Below are 27,164 nucleotides of genomic sequence, written 5' to 3' on the forward strand. Positions count from 1 at the left end.
CCCTTTTCGATATTCTGTAAGAGCCAATATACCGGGGACTAAGCTTGCCCTTCTTACCAAATCTCATAACACCTTTCATGAGTGAAACCTTCAAGTACACCCAATTATCTACTTCAAACTCTAACTCCCCTCTCCTAACATCAGTGTAGGATTTCTGATGACTCCGCACCATTTTCAACCTCTCTTGAATGACTTTGATTTTCTCCATAGCTTAATGAACTAAGTGTGGTCCTATAAACCCAGCTGCACCAACTTCAAACCATCCAATTGGATATTTGCATTTTCTCCCTTAAAGAGCCTCATATGGAGCCATTTGGATGCTAGCATGGTAATTATTGTTGTAAACAACTCAATGAGAGGTAGGTGATCATCCCAATTACCCTTGAAATCAATCACACAATCCACCTTGATACCTCAAAACACCATCTCCCATTTGTTCAAAAGCCATCACTTTTTGCTTATGAACACTTGCCTTTAATTCAAGCTATAAAGGATCTTGGTCTTGCTTCTCTTTTACTTTAGACACTATGGATGATTCAGCCCCATTCACCACCACTACTCCTCCTTTTGTTGAATCCATTAGTGGAACTCCTAGTAATGCAAGTCTATGCACCTCTTTTGCTAACTCTTTCTTATTTTCCTCAATATGGGCAGTACTACCCATAGATAACGTGCTCAAGGCATCAGCAACAACATTAGTCTTACCTGGGTGATAAAGAATACTCATGTCATATTCCTTATGTAATTCTAACCACCTCCTCTGTTTGATATTACACTTTTTTTGACTAAACACATACTGAAGACTCTTGTGATCGGTAAACAAATCCAAATGAACACCATAAGATAATGGCACCATATTTTTAAAGAAAATACTACGCTAGCCAATTTTAGATCATGGATTGCGTAATTATTCTCATGAACATTCAACTGTTTGGAGGAATAATCTATAACCTTGTCATTCTACATTAACACACAACCTAGACCAACTCTAGACGCATCACAATACGCAACACAACCTTGCGTACCTTCTGCTAAGGTCAATACTGGGGCAGTATTCAACCTTGTTTTCAGTTCCCAAATGCTTTTCTAACAACCTTTAGACCATTGAAATTTCATTATAGTCTGAGTTAACTTGGTCAAAGGGGATGCAATAGATGAGAACCCCTCTACAAATCTTCTATAATGGCCAGCCAAACCCAAGAAACCCCTAATATTGGGAGATGTAGGTTTAGGACAATTTTGTACTGCCTCTATTTTCTGAGTATAAACTTTCATTCCCTCACTAGACACAGTGTGGCCTAAGAATGCCACAGACTCAAAACAAAACTCACACTTAGAGAACTTGACATACAACTCTCTATCCTTTAGAGTTTGGAGAAATATTCAATGATGACTAGCATGATCTTCTTCATTCCTCGAATAGATTAGTATGTAATAAATGAAGACGATAACAACCATATCTAAATAAGACTTGAATACTCTATTCATAAGGTCCGTGAATGTTGCAGGTGCATTTCTCAAACAAAAGGACATGACTAGAAACTCATAATGACCATAACAGGTCCTGGAAGTTATCTTTGGAATGTCACATTCCCTTACTCTTAATTGATGGTAGTCAGACCGAAGGTCTATCTTAGAGAAACATTTGGCACCCTGAAGTTGATCCTAAAGATCATCAATCCTTCGAAGAGAATACTTATTCTTGATGGTAACCTTGTTCAACTGACGGTAATCTATACACATCCTTAGGGAACCATCCTTCTTCCTCACAAACAAGATTGGAGTGCCCCAAGGTGAGACACGTGGTCGAATGGAACCTTTCTCTAGGAGATCTTGCAACTGCTCTTTTAACTCTACTGGTGCCTTCCTATATTGAGGAATATATATAGGACAAGTATCTCAAAGAAGTTCTATACCAAAGTGTATATCTCTCTCAGGAGGTACTCTGGGAATATCATCTGGAATCTCTTTTACTACTGAAACTGACTGAATATAAGGTATCTCAACACTAGAGTTATTAACTGAGACTAAGTGATAGACACATCCCTTAGAAACTAACTTCTTTGCCTCAAGGTAAAAAATAAAACGACCCTTAGGCACATATGCACTGCTTTTCCACTCTAAGACTGGCTCAATAGGAAACTGGAACTTGACAACTCAACCTCTACAATCAACTAAGGCATAACAGGCATGAAGCCAGTCCAGACCAAGAATGCTATCAAAATCTACTATGTCTAACTTAGCTAGATCATCCATGGTACTCTTGTAATTGACGAAAATGGGACAATCACGATAGACTCTCTCTACTAGAACAGACTCACCAACAGGTGTAGAAACACTGAAGGGTTCACCTAGTTTCTCAGGAAGAATATCAAAATTCATAGCAACATATAGTGTTACAAAGGATAAACTCCCTCCTAGATCTAGCAAAGCATAAACATTAAAGTTAAATACTTGGATCATACCAGAGACAACATTTGGTGAATCATCTTGCTCTTAGCGACTACTGATGACATAAAGACGCTTTGCTCCTCCTCCAGTACCAAAATTAGCTCCTCTAGGTGCAGCCCTGTCTTGTTGGAGCAACTGATGAAGATTGGGCTTTATTGCCCTGATTCCCATTACTATTACCCTTCTAGTTTTTTGGACATTCTCGCATAAATTGACCATTCTGGCCACATATGAAACATCGAGTGGAGCCATCACGACACATCCCTGAGTAGTTCCTACCACATTTAGCACATGCAAGAATCTTAGTACCTCCTTGTGCTATACTACCTTGCGACTGTGCAGGTCTAGCTCTGAAATTCTAGGAATTCTTACTACTGTTTCACATTTGTTTCTTGGTGCTGATGCACCAGCAGATGATGGAGAAAGTCATTTCTGCTTATGTTCGAAAGAAGACCGGTTCACATTACTCTTTTGGTGCTCGAATTCATTCTGTAATGCCTTAGCCCTCTTATTATTAAACCCTTCTCTATCCCTAAGCTTGTCCTCCTCAACTTGTTGCACATGGATCATCATCCTTGCTATACCCATGTAACCTGTTAGCATGGCTGCCTTACTTTCCTTATCTGACGGACGAGACAATCCAACAAAGAATGAACTCATCCTGTTCCTCATGTCGGCAACCATCTCTTTGTTTCTCTTAGCTCACAGGGAAAGCAACGCCCCATGAAAGCACTCCCAAAATAGTCCAACTCATAATAGGTTATGCGCAAGCATGAGTTAGAAAGAAACTTTTTAGAGATAAAACTCTAACTCATGAAATGAGTTTGAAAGAAGTGAGATAATTCCTAAATGTTGCAGCCTCCTAATTATAGATGTGGTGCGCTTCTCACTAATCAGTAGGACTCTACAGACACGACTTCATAGACTCCCTAGGACTCTTAAACTCAGAGCTTTGATACCAAGTTTGTCACACTTCGAGCCTACACCCTGGGTGGGACTGGCACTTGAGAACCATTGTTGGACCCAAACGATCCCTTGGCCGGCTTACTTACTTAGCAGAAGATCTAAACACAAGAAATAGCCTCAAAATGAACTTGCGAAATAATCTTAGAATGACTTAAAAGAAAAATTCAAACTTGCCACGATGGCAACTCAAGTCTCAAAACATAGGCCAATAATAATGTAGTGACAAATGGATTAACTAATTGATTGTCTATCTATGAAGCATCTAATAACTAAGATGGATGTCGGGAAAAGACCCATGAGATTCTAATGAACTAAATACCGAAAAGCAATATATAGGGATCCTCCGGAAAGCAAGGAGGATCACCACAAGATTCTGAGTACTCAACTGGATCAACGATGCGCTGGATGCTGATCATATTTACCTATGTCTGCATCATAATAAGATGCCGGCCAAATGGCATCAGTACATTGAATATACGAGTATGCGAGGGGAATTCTAAAAGAAGACATAAGCTTTAAAAGAAATGAAGAAACAATCCTGGTCTCAACTGAACTGAGCTGAACTAAATTGATTTCAATATAAAGCAGTGTAAATAAATGCAGTATAAAGAAAAGATTTAAACCAAGTTTCCAACTATGTGCATTTAGAAATACAATAATAACCCTGTTTGTATATGAAAATACAAATATTTCTGATGTATATAAAAATACAAAATACTGTTGTGGGAGTTTCTCTAACCGACAACCATCACATAAGAGCTATCGTGATGATACAATGTTTTGCCTCACGCTTCCAGGTCCATCATATACCTTGCCATGGGTATAGAACCTGAACTACTAAGTGGATCCACTAGTCTATGCTAAAAAGCACTAAAGGAATCATCTAAAAATTATGACTCTTCTATACCCATGGTGGCTACATGATTTATGGGGGTTGTGATTGTCTGAACTCTCCCCCATATCGATGCTCAATACTAATCCCAAAATATGATATTAGCTCTTATGTTTTAAAAAAACATACTTCTTTCTGTTATTTGAGATAATTGCTCAAAAACTTAGCTCAAAGGCTTTTCTTGGAAATCAAAGTTTCTTCTCTTGCTTAATTGTGAGTACATTTACTAGTTTACTGAAAAACTAGCTCAAAGGCTCTATGTCGAAAAATTAGCTCAAAACCTCTTTACTGAGAAACTAACTAAAAGGCTCTTTGCTGAAAAACTAGCTCAAAGGCTCTTTGCTAAAAAACTAGCTCAAAGGCTCTTTACTGAAAAACTAGTTCAAAGGCTTTTGGAAATCAAAGTTTTCTTTTTTCTTTAAATGTGAAAACATTTTACTCTTTGGGAATACATTGTCCCAATATACACTTTTGAAGAAATTAACTTCAAACTTTACTCTTTACTCAACTTAAAACTCAAGTCTTAAAACAAAGTTAAAACATTTGTAACAGACTCTTGGAAGACTCTATGAACTTCTCTTGACTTGACTCTTAACTTCTCTAAACTCGACTCTTAATTTCTCTTTACTTTACTCTTAACTGATCCTTGAATTGAATTATGGATTCAAGGATTGTGTTTTGTGATAGGAAATATCTCATGATGAGAAAAGATCAAGAAATCACTGCCTGGAAGCAAGTCCGCGACGCGGAGATGCACTTAAATATTTGATCGCGAAATAAATTTTGAAACTGAATGGTCTGTGACCGCTTAGCTCCGCGAGGTAGATTTTTGCAATGCTGAGTAACAGGTCCACGACGTGGACCTGGTACCCAGATTTTCCTGGCTTGTTCCTTCTTCGTTTTCTAACCCCAATTCGCATAATCTCGGTTCTTTTTCTCAATTCCTCTTTAGATTCACATACCTAGCATATGTACACAAGAATCTAATCAAAAGACAACTCTAAAATCGACCTTAAATGCTCAAGAACTCCTCAATCTTATTGAAAATTCAAGAATGAAAGCAATTCAAGAATACAACTCAAGAACATCAAAATATCAATCTTTAAGGACAAAAATCATACTGGAATAAACATTTTTGGTTCATGGGTGAACGAACCTAATGCTATGTGAACTCACATACCTCGTAGGGATCACCCTTTGACGAAAACCAAGAGCGATTCTTGAAGATCTTGACGATTCTTACTTCAATGGGCTTATATCACTCATACGAACTTAGAATCGTGCAAACTCGGTGGCGTTAGAAATATTATCCCAAGATCTTTCCTACGATATCTGGAAACACACCTAACTTATCCTGAGTTAGGAGTTATGGTTATTTGAAGTTGACAGAAAACTCAAACTTAACAAAATTTTCCAGATTTTTGTTATTTCCAAAAATCACTCTTTCTCATTCTATCTCTTTCTAGTTACGGGGTGTTACATATTAGGTGAGAAATCAACTTTAATCACCTTTATTCCACTCTCCGTCTTTCTATATACCCGTGAATTGTGTTTGGGATTTTAGGATTTGCTTGACCATTGGGCACTAGAGTTGGTTCGAGCTTGGAGTATTGTTTTGATTATCTACCAGTAGATGTGATTCCACGGTAGTTATGTGATGATGACATTAACTAAGGTCATCTAGAATCCATTATAATAGATGATTCAAGGTCTAGTCATGTTGACCATTATCCTCTAAGGTGTTGATACACTCTAGCTTCAGCCTATTGCCCTTTGAGAGACCACCTGCGGTTTGAGGTTCAGGATCTGTACTCCTTAGTTTTAGGAGTCTTTTATTGGTTACTTGGAGGTTACCTACAGTTTGAGGTATGGGCTACACCTTGCTCTTAATAGATTTAGCCATAACGTACACCTGTTGAATTTATGGGGGTCTGTCAAGTTTTTACTTAAACATGCACATGCATGTACCTTTTGGGCTTATGGGGGTTAGTTATGTTTAGTTAGTTGAACTTAGTTCGTTTTCTATTATTAGTACACTCGTTTGCATTTCTTTTAAATTCCACTTTGACCTCTTCTATGTCTATATTCTATCATTTCATATTTCTTCTAATTTTCACATTTATTCAGGTGTTATGGTGGTGATCCCGTCTGGTCTACTATCATCTTTTCACTGTCGGTAGACTACTTTGGCCCACCAAATGGCACAACCACAATAGCTGGCTTGACACCCTCTTGCTCTTGTCTACACTACCCTTATGAGTTAGTCGGCCTATGATACCTACTGAGTACATGTTGTTTTGGTACTAATACTACACTCTGCATATGTTCCATGATATAGGTCCGGTACTTGCTAGCGACATTGATCATTCAGGCTCGTTGGAGCTTCTTTTCTAAGGTGAGGATAAGTACTTGGTGTCCTGTACTTACTGACCTCTACCTTTATTTAATAGCTAGTCTTTTGCTTTTTGAGACAAGCTTTTATTTTGGGTCCATTTTTGTGACTAAAATCTCTTGTGTTTAGACAACTCTGTACTTATGACTTCTCGGTTCTATGAGGGATCTTTTGTGTAGATATCATTTTGGTTTGTTTCTGTTTGTTATTACATTTCTATTATTCAATTACTGCTTCTAATTTGTATCTACCCTTATATCTATTACTTGTTGTTTTGGGTAACGGGTTGGCTTACCTACTAGAGGGTTATAGTAGGTATCATCATGACCGAGGAATTGGGTCATGACAAATAGATATACCGGTAATAATCTATCTCATTTTCTTAAAATGACGGTTTTTATTTATCCCATTAGCTTAGTTTTCTTTTTCTTTTAGTTAGGGGTTGTGAATTTTTGTATAGAAGGTAGATGATTATTGTGGTGGATCAACTATGTGAACCATTTAAGTTGAGATATGACGTTTCGGGATTTGAAATGTAGAGAACAGTTACCGAGATTTTATAGTTGATGATATCATGATACCTTTATGATATATGATGTATCATGATACCTTTATGTGTTGCACGTGATTATCAATTCCAAAAATATATGTTATAGCAAATAATATTGCTTATTTAAGTGAATATTTGAATAATAATCTCAGCAAAAAATAATATTGCAGATTTTTTGTGAATGTTCAACGTGGATCGTCATATAAATCTCTTATTCATGTAAACCTATGAAGATGGTCAATGAAAAATTTTATTAGTTAAATGCAATCGTGTATATATTTATTTCAATTTGATGAGGTTCAATTATGTAAATAGTCATATCTTACTAATATTACCTTATAGACAATATTCACTTTGTATTTTTCTTGTTATCTAACAAGATGTTCTTTGCATGTGTATTCCACGTTAAATTGTTTAGATGTCATATGAACATGTGAAGAGAACAACTACATTTTATATATTCACATATTTTCACATTTGTTGTGAGTTTTCTTTAAAAAAAACTCGGAACATTTTAAAATAATATATTTTAAAGTTAGAAGATCTTATTAACTTGATATTACATTTGTGACATATATAATACTCTAATTTATATAAAAACACCTACCCAAATATAAATATCTATTTGCATTAATGAAAATATTTTTCTCATAAAATTTACTACTAAATAAATAATTAATAAAAATTAAACTAATACAAACTTCAATTGGCATTATTACAAGTCATATAAACTTTTCTTCGTCTAAAATACTGAAATCTTAAGAAATAGTAAATAAGTAAAACAAAAGGGAAATGTTTATATAGTATTAACTATTTTGAAGCAAACTTTATGATAGTTTAAATCACATAAGTAGCATTAATAAATAAAACCATTCTTTTGTCTTGAGCATCAAAAATAAATCGTGAGGATTCTCCAAATTTTGGAAAAGATATTAAAAAGCATATATCTACATCTCAAGAGAAATTGTTCACAAAAACAAATGAATTTAGACTACATCATGTTAACTTCATATATTGGAACATTACATACTAATGTATAGTGTAACATACATTATTATATCATTAAAATTATTTTCCTTAAGTACTTGAGGTTATGAAATATATCCTCTTAGGATAGAACGACATACTTCATTAGATAAGTGGTACCTCATATTCTTCAAAAATTTGAACTCACTCAACGATAATTAATCAGACAAAAAAAAATTAAAATACAAGAACAAAAGTAGAAAATTAAAAAAATAGTGGTTGAAAAATGAGAGGAAGCCTCTCTATTTATAGTCAACAAAGGGTAGTATATACAAATGTTTTTTGTGTCTTAGTTGAAAAGTCATGACCTTTTTGAGAAGTTACAACCCTTTGGAAAAGTCACAACTTATTGAAAAACTCACAACTCTTTGTAAAAGTCACAACTTATTGAAAAAGACACAACTCTTTGGAAAAGTACAACTCATCGAAAAATCACAACCCTTCTAAGACACTCACAACTTATCGAAAAAGTCACAACTCATCGAAAAAGTCACAACCTAAGTTTGGGATATTATAGTAATTTAACATTCAAGTTAGGAGTTCATGCTTTTAAGGTAATATAGATAGATGATGTATCATGATACCTTTCAGTTAAATTACATCACAATATAATTTTGATAGATGGTGTATCATGATGCTTCTATGATATATTGCATAATGAAACCTTTCCAATCAATGACGTATCATGATACCTTTCCAATATAGGATGTATCACGATACCTTTTTGATACATTAAGTAACGATACATTTCCAATAGATGACATATCATGATACCTTTCCTATAGATGATGTATCATGAAACCTTTTTGATACAAAATATATCATGATAAAGTAGATGGATTAAAGAAATCACATATATTTTTGATACTTTATGTTTGGATGATTATCATTCGACAACAATCGTGTCATTGGAAGAAGAAATACATTGATGCAGTTACCGTTAATAATATTTACCTAATATGAATAATCCCAAAAAAGTGCGAATTTAGGGAAATCTGTAATTTGAACTTGAAGAAATTAAAATTAAATCGTGCTAAATTAATAGAGTAATGTCCTGGGAGAGAAACATCAATAATATAGGCGACATATTTTATTTTATCAAAATACAATTTCTAATTATTTGTGGGAATTGGGTATAATCATCTAAATTTTGTATCTCTGTTAAGTAATATGATAGCTTTGTTAGGTAATTATTTTAATGTAGGATTTTAAGGAGTAAATATAAAGCTTATGTTTTCCTAGTTGTGTCGATATACCAAAAATTATTGGGTCAGGTCTACCAATAATATGATTAGCCCATTAGTGATCCTTAACCCTAACCCTAGGTGTATAAATACACCATTATAGGTGTAGAAAAAGGGGATTTCTTACCAGCACATTAAACGGCTAGGGTTATCTATCTAAAACACAAACAAATGTTCTACTTCTTCTGAGGACATTGGACTCTGGATAAAGGAAATTCATCTAATTTGTGCAAGTTTTCAACGATCAACAACACAAATTCTGATAGTTACCTATTCACTTCCAGAGAAAATAATCTTGTAAGTGTCCTAAACTAATATTTACCAATTGAAATACTTCAAAAACAAATAAAATTTTCTTTACTAATTAGATGGTCATCCAAGAATTAAATTCATGAAAATAACAAAGGAATGTCGATTTTCCATTGTTGAAAATCATTGTCCAAATAATGATTATTTAACTCTAACTCAATTGTTTGTCTTATATAATTTGAAAATAAAAATTACATGTTTGTTAACTTAAATTATTTATTGGAGCGGGTAGCCGAGCATATATAGATAGACAAGGACACAAATAATTTTACAATGGAATATATTTTGATTCTAAAATATTAAAGGATATTTTTTGTTAAGAAGATAATTTGTTTATTCCTTATTTTTGTAATTTTCTTTAAGAGTTAGAAGATGTAGTCTATATAATTCGTGTAAAAAAAAACACCAAATAAATAGAGAAGATTTTTTTTTTTTTGACATTGTTATAACTTGTAATAAATCATACTAAACACAAGGTGAAAAATAATCACATCATCCTTGCTCCATTTGAAGCTACAAAATGATTTTAATAAGTCATAAATTTCACATAATTTTTATCCAATTTAGACTATGAAGATTATTGTTTTCATACCATATGAAACTGATAATAAATACATAATTTTTTTCACTTTACATTTGAAAGGAAAATCTTATTTAGATTTGTAGAAAATGTTGATGTGCTACATATTCTCTCTCATTTGTTGTTTATCTAAAATAAGGAAAAAACACACCCCATCTTAATCACATTTCTTTGTTTCATTATATATTCATGTATGGACTTTTATCAATCTTCGCTACTGTGACGATCTGATCCATCGTTATTCAAAAGACACCTTTTGCGGAGTCCCAAAAATTCTTAAAATATGGTGCATATTTAAAAATTGGGTTATACAAAGAAAATTCAAGAATTTTAATGGATCCATGTTGACGGCCGCTATAGTTGAGTTTGAAAAATCAGACCCTAGAAAACACGATGAATTTTATTTTTTCTCCCACTTTTCATTGAAAAAATAGAAAAGGGTTACTGTAAAATTCTCCTAATCCACTCTAAGCTCAGGAACAATAGAGGGGAGGGACTTCAATGAAAACAAGGTTAAAATCCATGAATTCTCGATCTACGTCGATCAGGGCTAGAAGTTCGTATCTAGATTTCTTCAGTAGTTGCTTGGAGTCCACGTTTTCTAAGTTTTTATCACAAGTGAGTAGTTAGACTTGTCTTTTTTAATATAATATATTGTATTTTGTCAGGTGATTGTATGTATAAGCCTTTAGACACAAAGTCTAGATGTTGCAATTTGTGGGTAGTTGTAGTTTAGATTAATGATTGATTTACTTGTTTAATGTTGATCTTATGATGAAAGATGGGTGTTATCCTATAATAGATGACTATGGTTAATCAGATTTTCAACCGAGAATAATTTGGGAAATGGTATTTTCGGGTAGGTGATGGTTGTTTATTTTTCCATTTAAGTGATATGTGCTTGTCAAAAGCTTTGATAGTAATGCATGCATGGTATATGGTTTTGGAAACGCAAAGAACGTCATCTGATTGATGAATATTTTCAATAGTATGCAATGATATGATTACTTTAGTGTACAAGTGTATTTTTTATTCATTGTGATTTTGGTGTATGATTGATGGTTGACTCGGCTACTACTTCTAGTAAAAGATATTTCCCACAATAGGCTAAAATACCATGCTTGGTATATACTGATAGTTGGCTCAGGTACCATGCCTAGTATGGGGATATCCATAATTATTGTCTCGGTTACTACACCGATACGTATGAACGATTCACATGGGTATCACGTCAGGTGCACAAATAGTTTGTGTGTCGATTCCATGAGAGAATCAAGATTACTTCTTTATGATGTGATTCTTAAATTTTTGTTTTGTGAGCGGACTAGAGTTATTTATTTTGTTATATTTATCGTGTGTTGGTCCCTGAGTTGTTGGGTGGTTTTATTTAAATGCTTGGGTAGTTCTCTTATAGAGTAGGGTGCATACTAAATACTGTAGTAATTTTTAAGGGATCCATAGAGGTCTGGTTATTTTGAAGGGTGTGATGATTTAGTTATAGCTTGTTGTAGAGTTTTGGTTCATGTGAATTGTGAATGTTTGGTCTAGGTGAGGACTGGGAGTCAGGGTTATATTTATGATAGGTATTAAAATTGTATGTTATCTGTTTGATTAAATTTTGTAGGGACTAGGAGTTTGAATGAGTGTTTGAGGGAGAATAGTAGTCTAGTTAACAACGTTAGTAATGACCTAGTATTCAAGATATCTCTATTTGATAGAAGGGGTTTGGTAATGATCTAATACGATGGTGGAATGAACTAGATGGTGGAGTTGGACGTGGAAGGTGGTGGATGACTTGAGATAGAGTGTATCGATTCCAACGTAATGCTACTTGTAGTAAGAGGGCTGACTGAATGGATGGGGAACAATCTATACGAAGAATTAGCTCATGGAACACAATCCAAAAGAAAGTATATTGTAGCCTACCTCGTAGCCGATCACGTGCGCTCTCAATCCGCTGAATTAATGCTTCCCCCCACCTTAAGGAAATTATTATCCTCAAGTACCTGAGGTTAATGGTAAATATTCTCCCCCAATAGAATGGTCTTACTCATTGATCTATCGGTACCTAAAAAAAGTGGCGTCAGCTAAGCACTAAACGATAATAAAGAAAACTCGAATTTATTTATCAAGAGGATGAAGAAGTTCTGAAGTTCTTAAAATTCAATTTGAAAAATGTGAGAATTAAACCCCTTTATTTATAGACAACAAAGGGTAGTATGAACAAATGTTTATTATAATTAATTGAAAATGTAATAAGCCTTTGGGTCTCGCAAAAATTAAAAAAGAATTACCTAATGGTATGATCTGAATAAATTTAATTTATGATAGATCTTAATGTTGTAACACTTTTAATAATTTCCTTAGATTGAGAAGTTATTAAAATTGATGTTCCAAAAAATTCGTAATTTCTTTAGAAAGAAATATGAAATTACGATGAATTTGTTTTATCACTAATTCAATGACTATTTAAAGATGTGTGATCACAGATCGAAACATATCATTTTTTATGGATCAAAGCTTTTATTTTTTTCTGTTTCTCTAACAATTTATATTTTTTTACATCATGAATGCAAGTTCAAATAAAGGAGATTTATCATCTAATGTCTAACCATTAAAAGAGAAATAATTGTCGCTATGGGTGAAAGTTTATTATAATTTGTGATAAGGCTAAAATTTTATCAATCTTCCAATGAATTTAGTGAATTGTCTGAGATGCATGATCACACCAATAATAAATCTTGTTCAATAATGCATAAGATTGACGGAGAATGATCTTTAACTTTGGCTTTCTATTTTGTTATTCTAATTTCTAGCACTTCGATTGAGTTTTAAGATTTTACTTCACCCATAAATAATAATAACTAGTGAGCTAGTAATTTTCATCTTTTTTTAAAAAAAAAAACCTTCTTTATTTCTTCACAAATATTTTCGTCTTTCAAAAAATTTAACCAAGTATTTCTTATTTTGTATTTTGTACTAGTACATATATATATATATATATATATATGGAAAGAGAGAGAGAGAGACAGAAAGAGAGAAATACATATAGATATATTTATAAAAGAGTGAAAATTTACATTCATATAAAAAAAACTAGTAGGTCATGCAAGATAACTTTCGTCCATTTGCTGTTATTCATTGTTATAAATTTAACGGAAGAGAATGTTCTTTTTCAAGTATTAACACATAAATATTTTGTTTCATAGCCAAATCATCAAGGATTGGGAACATTACTATGATATCACCTTGCTAGAAAATCAAGTAATGAAAAATTACAAACCTCTTTCCTTGTTTAAATTCATCATATATGAAAGTGTTTTGAACCATTTATACCGAGATGAAAACCTTAGATTAGTAGATATTAAATTAGCATGATCATATTGATGAAAATTGAAAATAACATTGAACTACTATGTGTTTTACATTTTATCTATAATATGGATAAGCAACAGAAAGTAAATTGTGGAGATGAAATACTGGCAGTTCGGATAGCTTGTATCGCACCTCAAGCTGATGTTTTAAAGGTACCCTTTTAAACTTTCCTTCATTGCCTAGAATACGTATTTTAAGGATCTTATTTTTTTTTCTTTTATGACATTTAGAGAAATCTTTGATGCATTTTGGAATAACTTTTTAAATGTTAGTTCTCTTACAAGTTATCTAACTAGTCTAAGGATTATTTTATCTCTTTAAGATTTTAGATGTCTAAATCTAAATGCATATCTAATGATAACATGTGCAATAAAATTCTTTAAATTGAAATCTCAATATTAAGATTATGTATTAGATATGAATAATAAATAGTTAAGATAACGTATTATTAAACTTGTAAGCGTCCTTAGAATGAGTAGTATAGAACCACAGAGGCTTCATCTTAGTTATCAATATGATTGTCACATATTTTAACACAATTAACATTAACGGTATACCAGTTATCAATATGATATCACAATATTGTGTTTTTTTCTCATGAGTCTGAGTTTGCTGTTGTAGTAACGATTTTTTATTCAACCATTTTATTGCTACTATCACAATTAATCTAAATTAGAAAAATCATTTCTCTAAATAAAGTGTTTGATAGTAAAATCAATTCATTTTTTCACTATTTGAAGCTTAACTTTTTTACTTCAACCTCCAAAGTCGAATTAGCAACAATATGATTTCGTTTTCTCACTTCCATAAAATATCATCATTTTTTTTTATCTGGACCAATGAAAGTTGTAGATATAGAATAATATTTTTTCTCATAAAACAAGCCACCAAATTTCGTACCATGTAAATTAACTTGATTTGCTTGCATATGCTATATTTTATACAGAATATCCTATAAAGTGCAATTAGTCACATATCTCATATTTTTTATTGGGCTAGCAAAATCCTTCTTTCATTGTCACGCAATAGTCATAATTGAATCAAAAGGAGCTAGAAGACTCACACAACCAAGAAGATTGTATTTCACAATGTTTTCAAAATTTTGTGACTTGACAAGGAAATTCCGTCACATGTTTTAGGGTATTCTTTTCATTCCAAGAATGAAATTTATCTCACAAAAACATGTCATGTTAAATGACTACTCAACATGCTTTTCATAATTTATTTATAGCTCTCATGTTAGAGCCAAAGATCAAAAAAACAACATGTGATTTATTTCATAACAAATATATGCATTTGTAATACCTTTTTTAGAGCATTTCTCCAAGATGCAAAAATTGTTTTTTTTTTTGCACAATGACTTTTTCCTCATTTCATGAGCCCCCAATATTTTAAGAGTTTAAATATCATTTTTCATGAAAAGTAGAATCAATTTATTCATGAAAATACTAGGTAAAAAAGTTTTTTCCTTTACCTTATCTCCAATTGAAGTGAGCAAGTAGAAAAACACTTTATCCGTACTTCTCTTCTCTTCCATTTATTGATGAGAGGGTCGTTTGAGCGGAATGTTATTGAGATCCCTTTCAAGATATCCGTACTTTTTCAAACTGTAACAAAACATGAATCTCCTTAAAATTGTTAGTGTAATATACAACAAATATAATAAATTACAGCTGAAATAAAATGAACAAAAAATGAATAAATAAATCTTTAGGCTGAGGCGCGTATATCTCACTCTCTTTAAGGAGATTCAAGCCCAAGACGACATAATCTACACCGATCCAGCAGTATATCTCTTAACTTGTCTCCTCCATGATACAACAACCCAACAACGTGTACAACTCAAATCACTCTAGATTAGTTGAAGAATCCAAAGCTCCCGATAAGAACACCTTCCTTCAACATATAATTATGCTCTTTTGTATAGTGAGTATAGTTGAAGACATATTATATCTTCTATGTCTCTACTCTCTTTTTCACTACACTAATCTCAATATAATTACCATACAATACTACTCATTTGTTTCACTCTATATTTTCTTTTATACATCTTGTTGGAAAACTGATTCTAGTATCTCAAAAAAAGTTTTCACATTATTTTCTATATTCATCATATTAAATGGATGTTAATATTCTATTAATTATCTTATAAATCAGTTTGAATGTTGGTCATAATATGGCTGTTGCCAATGTGCATTTCTCTTTATTGTCCTTCAAATTAGTTGCCTTTATTTTTCATTATTGGCATTAATTCCTTTTTCTAACCGTTCGAGGATTTAGTCTTATGTATGTTTCCATATAAATCTGTTTTTCCTCTAACACAAAAATAGACAGAACATAATACATATTATTGAGTAAATCTTTTCTTCTATAGTCTTTTAGTGTGCTGGGTTTTGTTCATTGAATCTTTGTTAATTTCTGGCTCCTAGTTTTATATTGGAAGAGCTTATTGAATCCTGGAGGATACACCTATACTGGGTGAAATATCCTTAAGGACGGTGTCTTTCAACATGCCTCAAGCTATGAGAATTCCTATAAAAGTTATTGATGAAGTACAATCTTTGGTGAATTCGGTACAAGTGTTCGTCAAGAAGGTATTTTGCATAATCTTTACAACACTTCTATCCAACACCAGGAAGACTACCTTATTTATAGGTGATGAATTGTTCTTTGCAATAAATAGGAAGATAGTGGGTAGTAAATTTTCTAAATGAATAGCCCATGTGTTACATAAGTTACAAGACATAAAGATAGAATAATGGGTGAAGTGAAGAATTGGTGGTTACATAAGTTACTAACAACTAATGGCCACTTTCTTCCACAATTGATGAGAGTAAAGAGGCACAAATGTAATGTACATTAATATACATACCAGGATACATAATGTGACGTACAATATATTTTCATTAATATTAAAATGTCACACACATATATATATATATATCAAATATATGACTAATCTTTAGTTTCATATACCCGGAAAATGTATCCATACTATATTGTATCAAACTATTGTGTTGTATGCAATAGCGGTCTAGTGTTGTTTTTTGTTTCTAGATGTTGTAATTTAGTAGTTGTAGCGTTCAATGCATGGTTACTAAATATAGATTTTTTAATAATGGAAGTGTAACTGTATGTATGTATATATTTTAATAAGCGGGTAATTTACATCCTCTTGGAAACCTTCTTCATCATTAATGGAAGTTCCCATATCCTTTATCAGATCCCAAGAATCAAAAGTTGATGTTATTGAGGTAAGTTTTTTTACACTTCCTCTGATTATAAGGTGCTTTATTGAACAACTTCTTATGTTAATTTTCCTTTTTTTAGTTAAGTCTTATATTAATGCCAAAAATGATAGGTCATTCAAGATAAATTTTGTCGATAAGATATTATTTACTATTATAGAATTAATAGTTATAATGTATGAAGAGAGTTTTAAATTTTAAAAATAGAATAAAAGTAAAAAAATATGCCTTATATTTGTTTTAAGATTATATATAAGACGTCCAAATATGAATGTACATATGAATGATAAGATGTGCATTAAAAATCTCTTAATAGAGTACTCAATATTAAGATGACATATTAAAATTTGAACACGAAGTTATAAGAATACTTATTATCGAACAGATGAATATGTAAAAAGTTTCTTTCATTAAAAATGCAATAAATATAAAGTATAGGAAAAATTGATAAATGATACTAAACTATGACCTAATTTGCAGTAACACACTCATACTTTATGGAGGACCTAGCATCCCCTTGAATATATTTTAAAAACCATCATTTTGACATTTATCCACTGTCACAGAAGCCAAAATTCGATTATGAAAGAATATAATGATTTATGAGATTAATTTCAATATAAGTGTGAAGGAAGGGTTACTGTTTTTACTTTCTTGGAAGCAATTTTCTAAAAGTTGGGGGCGTGAGGCAAAGCATTTAATGTGGTTAGTGGTGAGGCATAAGCTCCGAGACACAAGGCGTAAGTCACAGAGATTTATGCGGCGCACTATCATGTATATTCAATGTTATAATTTTACTATAAAGAAAATAAGTAAAAGAAAAACTTTCAATGATTCTACAAATAAATTTTTATAAATAACATATAATATATAGAAAACAATATTATGATTTTTATTTCAGAAATGTATTAATAACCAATAATGAATAAAAAAGTATTATAATTATTATTTGAGAAATATCATTACACTAATAACAAAAACTATGACTTAAAGCAAATGAAATTGTAATAAAATTAAAAAATTATTGCCCAGGGCGTACATTTTTATGTGTAGGACTTACATTTTTATTCTCGGAGCTTACACCCCAAATTCTAAGACCCCTCAACCCTAAGACTCACCTTGTGAGTCACAACAAAAATATTTTTGAAACCACTGGTTCGAAGAGTGTAAATGAGTGATAATGATCAAACTTCTTTGTTTTTACCTTTAAATCAACATGCATGTACAAATGACATAACAAGGAGTTGACTTTTTATTTCTCTCACCCGATAAAGGCTCATAGGACTTGCAAATTATTAGTGTATTACAGTGAATTCAATCATACTAAATGTGTCATTTCAACCATTTATCAAGAAAATTATAAAACTAAAATAAAATTAATATAACATCAATAAATTTTTATTTTTCTTAAAATGATGCATGATGGTTGTGATGTTTAGGATTAGTGGTGGTGGATGTCAATTGAAGAAGATTTATTCACTGTTAATGGTGTTGTGGATAGTAGCTATTGATAGCGGTGGTGGTGGAAGTTGATGGTAGTATATTTGTGGCGCTAGATAGTTGAACCATACATATAACTAATAGTTATGGTGATTGATAAAGATGAGTTACAATATATAGTTGTGAATAATGATTGTAGTTGTCAATATTGATTGCTGATTTTTCTTATAATGATGGTTGGTGTAAATAACAATTGTAAATAATGGTTGTTGATTGTGTGAATTGATTGTAGCTATTGATAGTGGTGGTGATTTAGAAATGTAGCGACTTATAGTGGTAGTGGTTGAAGTTGATAGTTAGAAAATAGTGATAACTAATAGTTGTGGTGATTGATGAAGATGATTGACAACATATAGTTGTGAATTATGACTATGATTGTTGATACTATTCATTGATTTTTGTTATGATGGTGATCGGTGTAAATAATAATTGTAAGTAGTGGCTGGTGGGGGTGTTGATTGATTGTAGTGATTGGTAGTGGTGGTCATTAAGAATAGTGGTTGTGGGTAGTTGATTGTTGTAGTTGTAATGATGATCAATGATGACGAAAATTGATAATGAAGGGGTGTGACGATAGAGGTGAATAAATGGATTTGGTGAACTATTATATTTTAAGAAATCTTTGAATAGATATGTTAATGTACTTCATTGTTCATGTGTGAATGATTTGGTAAGTTCTTTGAGCCATCTTTCTTCCATATTAACATAGACCCACTTTTCATTCCATTTGTGGAAATTTATTTATCTACAAAACATCCCTAACAAGCGATCGACTCATGTTTGAGCACGATGAATCAGTTCCAGCCGACCTGCTCCCAATTCATTTTTCGGTCTCATATGAGAATGGAAACGGGAGCATTTTATCCATCCGTGGATGAAGAATAGCGAACATAATAATTTATGGTTGACCATGTTCCAAGAAAAAAGGTACTACTTAACCTTCACCCATTATAACTTTAAACTAATGGACCGATACATCTATAAAACAACCTATGACATAGACAATCCATCTTAAACAATCTTCTCTTATTTTATCCTTCTTTAAAAGAAATATATATAATATATTTGGCTAAGGAGGACATTTTTAGTAATCATAACTAGATAGCACCATTTCACATAACAATGCAATGAATAAGATGAATTTTTCTATTTCAGAATGCAAGTTCTGGTAAATCTAACTAAGAAAGGAGAAGATCGGTCATCTTAGGTTTGGCCAAAATAAAAGCTATTATTGGTATGGTGGAACTTAATTTAATTTGTGGTAGACTTAGAGGTTGTGTATATCCTCTAAAATAAATTTAGTGAGGCTTATGTGATACGTGACCACAACCATCATTAATATTGTAACAAAATGCATATGATTGATGGACATTCATCTTTTTTTTTTTTTTGGGTATTCTAGCACATTAATTTTCGTTTTACATAAGATCGTATGATTTTTTTTTCCATATTTTCTACTAGAAGCAACACAAAATTGACAATGATGAGGATGCAATACTAATGGAAGTTCCAATATCTCTTACCGCACTTGAAGAAGTAAAAACCGATGTTTTCGAGGTAAGATTTTGAAAAGTTTTTCCACTTACAATTTGTTTAATTTATTTTATTTTAAGTGATGTAAAAATTTTTTTTTGATGGGTTCTTGAACATATTTTTTAATGTTAATTGTGTTATGAAATAAAGAGAAATTCTCGAAGTCAAAATTTGAATGCATATTTGAATAATAACATGTACATGAATCTTTGAATATACTTTTAACTATTAAGATGAAAATACTAAATAATAAGACTGCTTATTATCGTACATCTGATTATAAAAAAATATTCTATCAAATAAATTAATAAATATAAGACTTAGAAAAAATGGCTAAAAGAACAACTTTTTAAACTTTTCTTAGCAACAACTCGACTATGGAAGAATATATGGTTCTTAGAATAAATTTCAAAAGATTCAATTGATTTTTTCTAGAAAAAACAAGTGAAAATGATAATAATAACGATAAAAAACTAGTGTTTTTCTGGTTGATCATTATGTTTGTACAAACAAAATAAGAAAAAAATGATTTTTCTGTTCAGCTCAACCAATAAATGTCACAAAATATTTTAACAAAAATATCCAGGCGAGTCATAGGACCTTCCATATAGTATGAGTGTGTTACAACAAATTTAATAATAATATAGGTGTTATTTAAGCCATTTTTCCTAAAAATTAATGAAAACATACTACATCTATAAAATATTTAAAAAAAATAATATGGTGTGTGATGGATATTGGTGGTGGTTATGAATGTCAATTGAAAATGTTTGTTGACTAATAATGGTGTGTTGATAGTAAAAATATTTGTAATGGTTGTATTAAAAGTTAATGAAAGTAGTTCGGTGGTGGTTGATAGTTCTATGATTTGCTAATTGATGTCAATAATAATTATAAGTAGTAGCTACTTTTAGTGTTTATTGATAGTGGTGATGGTTGAGGATAGTAGTTGTGCGTTATTGATGGTGGTGTTTTATAATGGTTCTCAATGATAATGGTAATAGATGGAGTAAGGTGATATCGGTGAATGTATGAAATTTGTGAAATTCATGCTAAGAAATGATAAGTCTTTTGAGAAAACTTTCTTCCATATAAGATTTATCACCTCCCCTTACCATAGTTTCAAAAACTAATGGATTGACTCTTCAATAGATAAAACAACCTATGATATGACCAAACTAAGTCAAGTGATCTTCTATTATTTCATCCCTCTAAAAAATGTATATAATTTTTTCGACTAAAATTAATAATTATGTTAATAATATTTTCATAGAGCCATTTCATGTACCAGTGTAATGAAGAACATAGAAGTTTTCTAGTTTGGAAATTAATTACAAGTACTAGTTAGATAGATCTAAGTTTTTAGTGATTTTTTCCTGGAGGAGGTTAATCATCTTAGGTTTGAACAAATGGAAAGAGAAATAACATTTCTATGGTGGAAATAAATATAATTTGTGATAAATCTAGAGGTTGTGATTACTTTAAACAATTTCCTTTGAAAGAGAAGGCTTCAAAATTGATTTTCCAAAAAAAAAATATTTTTTTAGAAATGAAATTCTGATTTAGGATTTAAGTTTTTATCTCAAATCAATTTTTTTAGTGAATCTTTAAAGATACATAACTACAACCATCATTGATCTGGCTACAAAATTTGATTAAAATTTATACATAAGGTCTGGCCTAGCAATATAGGTAGAAGTAGAAGTTAGTAATTTTATTCCATAAATAAACGAAGTTCAAATGGGAAAAACGAAAACAAAAAAATCACACAAACATTTACACATATGGAGAAGAAATAGATGCCATCGTATTGTGATGGCCAAACCACGATGCTTTAGAATATAAAATATTAATACTCCAATATCTTGTGTGAACCACTTGATGTACAAAATATTGATGCTCCCCACTTAATTAAAATAATTACCTTTTGCGAATAAATTTTGGATAATTTTTTATTCCATAAATACAACTTGTTTTGGCTGCAGAATGAGATGATTCCCAAAAATATGCATTACGTGCATACTTATACATTTGAACAGAGAAGACAAAACTGGATCATCAAGAATACATCTCGTCCATGTGGTTCAATTATCGATTACGTAAGTTCCCTTTTGAATAATATACATGTTTTCCTGCCAAAAAAATTTATTGCATAAGTTTCCTTAGATAAGATTGTGATAAAATAAATATTTAATAATTGTTGGCAAACAGGTCTACCATCATATCGAGACAAACAAAAAGTTTCGATCTTTGATTGAGGTTTACAATTTTGTTGTGTATGGGGATATTCGTGAAACAAAGAGGAGATTAAGCCAATCTAACGAAACATTGCAGGTTAGCTCAAGAAAATTATATTAGAATAATTAATGAGATCGATTGACTCTATGTATACATGATCGTTAAACGAGTTTAATTTGCAGGTGAAACCGAGACATAAACCACATATTCGAGTTAACAAGTTGATCAAACATTATGTAGTTGGAACATGTACTGAATCTTGCAAGGGGGTTCACATAAAAAATCGGCGAGACGTTCACTACTTATTTGAACGTGGCATCCCTTCAAATATTGGTAAGAAAAGTTAAGGAAGTCACAGTGATACATATAGTTTCTCTATATAATGGTATTATCATTGTCGTTTTCTAGTTCATTGTCCTTTCCCTAATTGATTCTTATAAATTTGTAAAAATCTTATGGCCAGAGAAAAAGAGAAAAAGAGAAAACGAAGATTTATATGGACTTCAACAAATAAACTTGAGAAATGAAACAACACATATGGACTCAATAGATTCTGCATTAAGGACTCCAATACAACCCTTTTTTTACCTTTGGGACTTTGAGCTCATACATATAAAAGAGAGGCCAACAAAGAAAGTTTTAGTTCCAGATATTGTGAAATTGGAGAGGAAGGAGTCGGCTATTGACTTATTGAATTTGCACAAACAAATATTGGAAGCTCAGAGGAGGTCTGGGGTTGATGAGCAGCTGAGGTTATTTTTGTTGAGAGCTAGTATGACTGAAGCTTCATCCAGCTCAATGCAAGCAGGGGTAGGACTTATTAGTGGAGTTGATGTTGTGATGGAGTCTCAAACTCTAACTACTACACCACTAGATTTTGAGGGGAATCTTGAGGTCTCATTTAGTGCGCCAGCCATTACCGCCACCACTATTCATGTTTTAGGAGAAACAAAAGCGTCAGCACCATTTACAGACTCTCAAGCCTAGGGCATCACTGATATACACTACTCCTAGTACTATAAGTGTTGTAGAGACGTGTCTCTATAAGAATGAAAAAATAGGTGCAACACTAAAGAGTGACAATATATGTAATATTTTGTTTGACAACAACGTAACTTTGATTTTAATGATTGTTGAGGATCTATGTATGACAATGTATGAATATGAATGTGACAACTATGCTTAATATGTATGCATAAAACTTGATAGTCAGGAATTTATAGTGAAGTTCTGTGCCATGTGGATGTGAGCATTTTATGTAATATTAATTATTTTTTGATGCATCTTGAACATGTCTTTATTCATGTTGTGTTGGTTGTAAGCTAGTGGATTAGAATAGGATCATAGACTATTTTTGAATTTAGACCACTTGACTTATAAGATTGTCCAAAATGATTAAATAATTCATTTTTTCATAATTTTGAGCCTAAATGAAAAGAAATTGCTCATTTGTTCTGTTCATGTCATTCCCCGAGCCTACATCTTGGGCATGACTGGCCCTCAGAAATCATTGCTGGCTCCAAATGAATCCTTGGCCCGACAAACTTTGATTAACATGACTCTGTGGTATACACAAAGCTTTAATAGATAATCATTCACTCATTTAAAGAAAACTCTGAAACATTGTTTGAAAATACTTAGCATCAATGATAAGTTTCAATAAAACAAATGCGGGAGGAGGTTAATCATCTTACGTTTGACCAAATGGAAAGTGAAATAACATTCTTATGGTGGAAATAAATTTGATTTGTGATAAGCCTAGAGGTTGCGATTACTTTAAACAATTTCCTTTGAAAGAGAAGCTTTCAAAATTGATTTTTCAAAAAAATAATATTTTTTTAGAAATGAAATTCTAATTTAGGATGTAAGTTTTCATGTCCCATCCAATTATTTAGTAAATCATTAAAGATACATAAGAACAACCATCATTGTTCTGGCTACAAAATTTGATTAAAACTTATACATAAGGTCTGGCCTAAAAATATAGGTAGAAGTAGAAGTTAGTCATTTTTTTCCATATACAAAAGATGTTCAAATGGGAAAAATGAAAATAAAATAAACCACACAAACAGTTAGACATATTGAGAAGAAATAGATTCCATCGTATTGTGCAGGCCAAACCATGATTCTTTAGAATATAAAATATTGATACTCAAATATCTTGTGTGTACCACTTGATGTGCAAAATATTTATGCTCCCCACTTAATTCAAATAATTACCTTTTGAGAATAGATTTTAGATAATTTTTTATTACATAAATACAACTTGTTTTGGATGCAGAATGAGAAGATACCCAAAAATATTTATTACGTGCATACTTATACATTTGAATAGAGAAGAAAAAACTGGATCATGAAGAATACTTCTCGTCCATGTGGTTCAAATATCGATTACATAAGTTCCCTTTTGAATAATATACATGTTTTCTTGCCTAAAAAGTTTATTACATAAGTTTCCTTTTATGAGATTGTGACAATATAAATATTTAATAATTGTTGGGAAACAGGTGTACCATCATCTGCAGACAAACAAAAAGTTTCGTTCTTTGATTGAGGTTTACAATTTTCTTGTATATGGGGATGTTTTGTCACGACCCTGACCATCGTGATTGGCACCCACCCTAACTCTCTTGTGGGAGAAGCATTACTACAATCCAAACAAAACAACTAATCTAAAAAACTAAGGCATTTAATTTACGAAAGCAAGTTAAATACTAAGGAAGAAATAGGGAGTTGCCGTAAACTCCAACAAAAGTCAGACAAAGAACTAAACAATGCGGAAGAAATAACTTAGAACCTGAAAGTTAATGTACCAAAAAAACAAACAAAGAACCAAAAGTTTAAAAAAGAAGGGATACAACCCCAAAGTAATGAATAATACTAACTAGAACAAGTCTAAGTCTGGCATGTGGACATAGATGGAAAGAGAACTCATGGCAGCCCGGAAGAACTAGCTCACCCTTGAATTCAAAGTGATCACTGATCTTCTAGATGAGGTCTGTCAATAGCCACCTGAAGAAGTGTTGTACTCAACAAAGAAAGAGCAAGTGCAGTATTAGTACACAACCACAGTGTACTGGTATGATCACGCGGCTATCCCACTAAATGCAATATAAGCAAGGCATTACAACAATATAACATCATGTATATATCGAACATATACAATATTATCAACATTTACGAACAAGGTACAATTTCACATTTCTCAAGATACACAATTATATAAAATCATTGGTCCTCTTACGGAACCCAAACCCAAACTGTTAGCATACCAGAATGTGGTACCCGATCCAATAATTATGTCGGAACGTGGCAACTCCCATAGTTATGCCGAAACGTGGTAACCGATCAAAGTTAGTTATGCTGGAACGTGGCAACCGATCCTAGTTAGTTATCCTGGAATGTGGCAACCGATCCATTAAACAAGCCACAATCAGAATCACAAGTATACTCTCATAATCATATAAACAAGTCATGATTGATGACATTTATCATTTATCTATCCTCTTTTACGATTAATGTGATCAATAATGCAACATTCACATACATACATGTATCATTATGAAGGAAGCACAAACATACATCACACAATCATAGAATCGCAACCATCACCTACCTCGAAACAAGCTTGAAACCCTAAGAAACTTGATCCTTCCCTTTCCGGATTCGTTCCATTTGTTCTCAGTCTACAAACAATCATAATAACAAGGGATCAATAAACAATCACTAATTATCCAGATTACTAACAATTCTAACAACCCTAGATCATACCCATAATCCCAAGTACCCAATATAGAGCTATTTTGACCATAGAATCTACATCAAAACCCGCCCCTATTGATAATTACTCATTCTATGTTCTATAGATCAAAAAGGGGATCCGGGGAGTGAAAAACTTACATTTTGCCTGTAGAATGGTAGAAAATTATCAAGAATGGCCTGGGGTTCGTTTCTTAGCTATAAAAATTGAAAAGTGCCGAATAAAGTCATTTTGGGGTTTATTTACGACCTTAAGTCATGTTTAATCTGCCACAGCGGCCTTTGTTGCAGCGGCCTTGCCCTGGCAGCATAAATCCCCCCCCCCCAACGGTTTGCACAGAACAACTGAGCTATTTTAATAATTCCAAGACCCCATTTCACAACACACCTTTAACAAACGACACTAAGAAAATACCATTCACGCTAAGACTAATTCTGGGAGTTATACTCACTCGAATTCAATTCCGTATAGTCGTACAATTCCTTAACGACTTATTTAACTACTCCTGTAATCAAAATCATAAATAATTTACCTGATTATTACCAGATTTCCCTACACCTTAATGACTCCGATTTCTTCCAAATCTAGACTAGGTTGGAAATTTCAAGTTACTATGAAATGTTTTTCGATCGTAAAAATTTTCCCGTTGAGTTTTCTATAACGACGGAACCCCATAGTTACAATAAATACCAATTTACTCAGAACTCATCCCCAAGTGACAAAGATAGATATATAGGCTAAAGAAGGGATGCAGTAGCACCTGAATCAATCAACAATTGGGGATACTTTTCCCGCATGTCCCTCTAGGTTTCCCAAGTAGATTTCTTAACTGGACGATGCTTTCTTTGAACATTCACACACTTAATCTCCTTGGTCCTCAACTTACGGACATTATGATCAAGAATTACAATCGGTTCCTCCTCATATTGGAGGTCCTTGTCTAACACAATTGAGTCCCACTTAATGATATATCCACATCATCATGATATCCCTTCAACATGGACACATGAAATACCAGATGAACTCCCTACAAATTAGGAGGTAAATCCCATCTATACGCTGCCAGTCCTACACATTCAAAAACCTCAAAGGGACCAATG

The 27,164-nt window shown here is 32.2% G+C and overlaps 1 protein-coding gene across 1 annotated transcript; it reads left to right on the forward strand.

Moving 5' to 3' along the window:
* The first annotated feature begins 16,982 nt into the window (after window positions 1–16,982).
* On the forward strand, window positions 16,983–23,291 carry LOC125856914 (uncharacterized). The gene is made up of 7 exons (XM_049536579.1): window positions 16,983–17,030; window positions 18,316–18,333; window positions 19,995–20,090; window positions 22,052–22,165; window positions 22,278–22,400; window positions 22,487–22,637; window positions 22,768–23,291. Exons 1-7 carry the CDS (start codon window positions 16,983–16,985, stop codon window positions 23,289–23,291), a joined length of 1,074 nt encoding a protein of 357 aa, XP_049392536.1.
* The last annotated feature ends 3,873 nt before the right edge of the window (window positions 23,292–27,164 follow it).

The sequence above is a fragment of the Solanum stenotomum genome, chromosome 1 (genome assembly GCF_019186545.1).
Source record: "Solanum stenotomum isolate F172 chromosome 1, ASM1918654v1, whole genome shotgun sequence".
NCBI classification, from domain to species: Eukaryota; Viridiplantae; Streptophyta; class Magnoliopsida; order Solanales; family Solanaceae; genus Solanum; species Solanum stenotomum.

Excerpts from the sequence above, each read along its gene's own strand:
- LOC125856914 (XM_049536579.1), top strand. The coding sequence starts at position 16,983 with ATGGAAGTTCCCATATCCTTTATCAGATCCCAAGAATCAAAAGTTGAT. Across the intron at positions 22,401-22,486 it reads AATCTAACGAAACATTGCAG|GTGAAACCGAGACATAAACC; the intron begins GTTAGCTCAAGA and ends TTTAATTTGCAG. Across the intron at positions 22,638-22,767 it reads TGGCATCCCTTCAAATATTG|AGAAAAAGAGAAAAAGAGAA; the intron begins GTAAGAAAAGTT and ends TCTTATGGCCAG.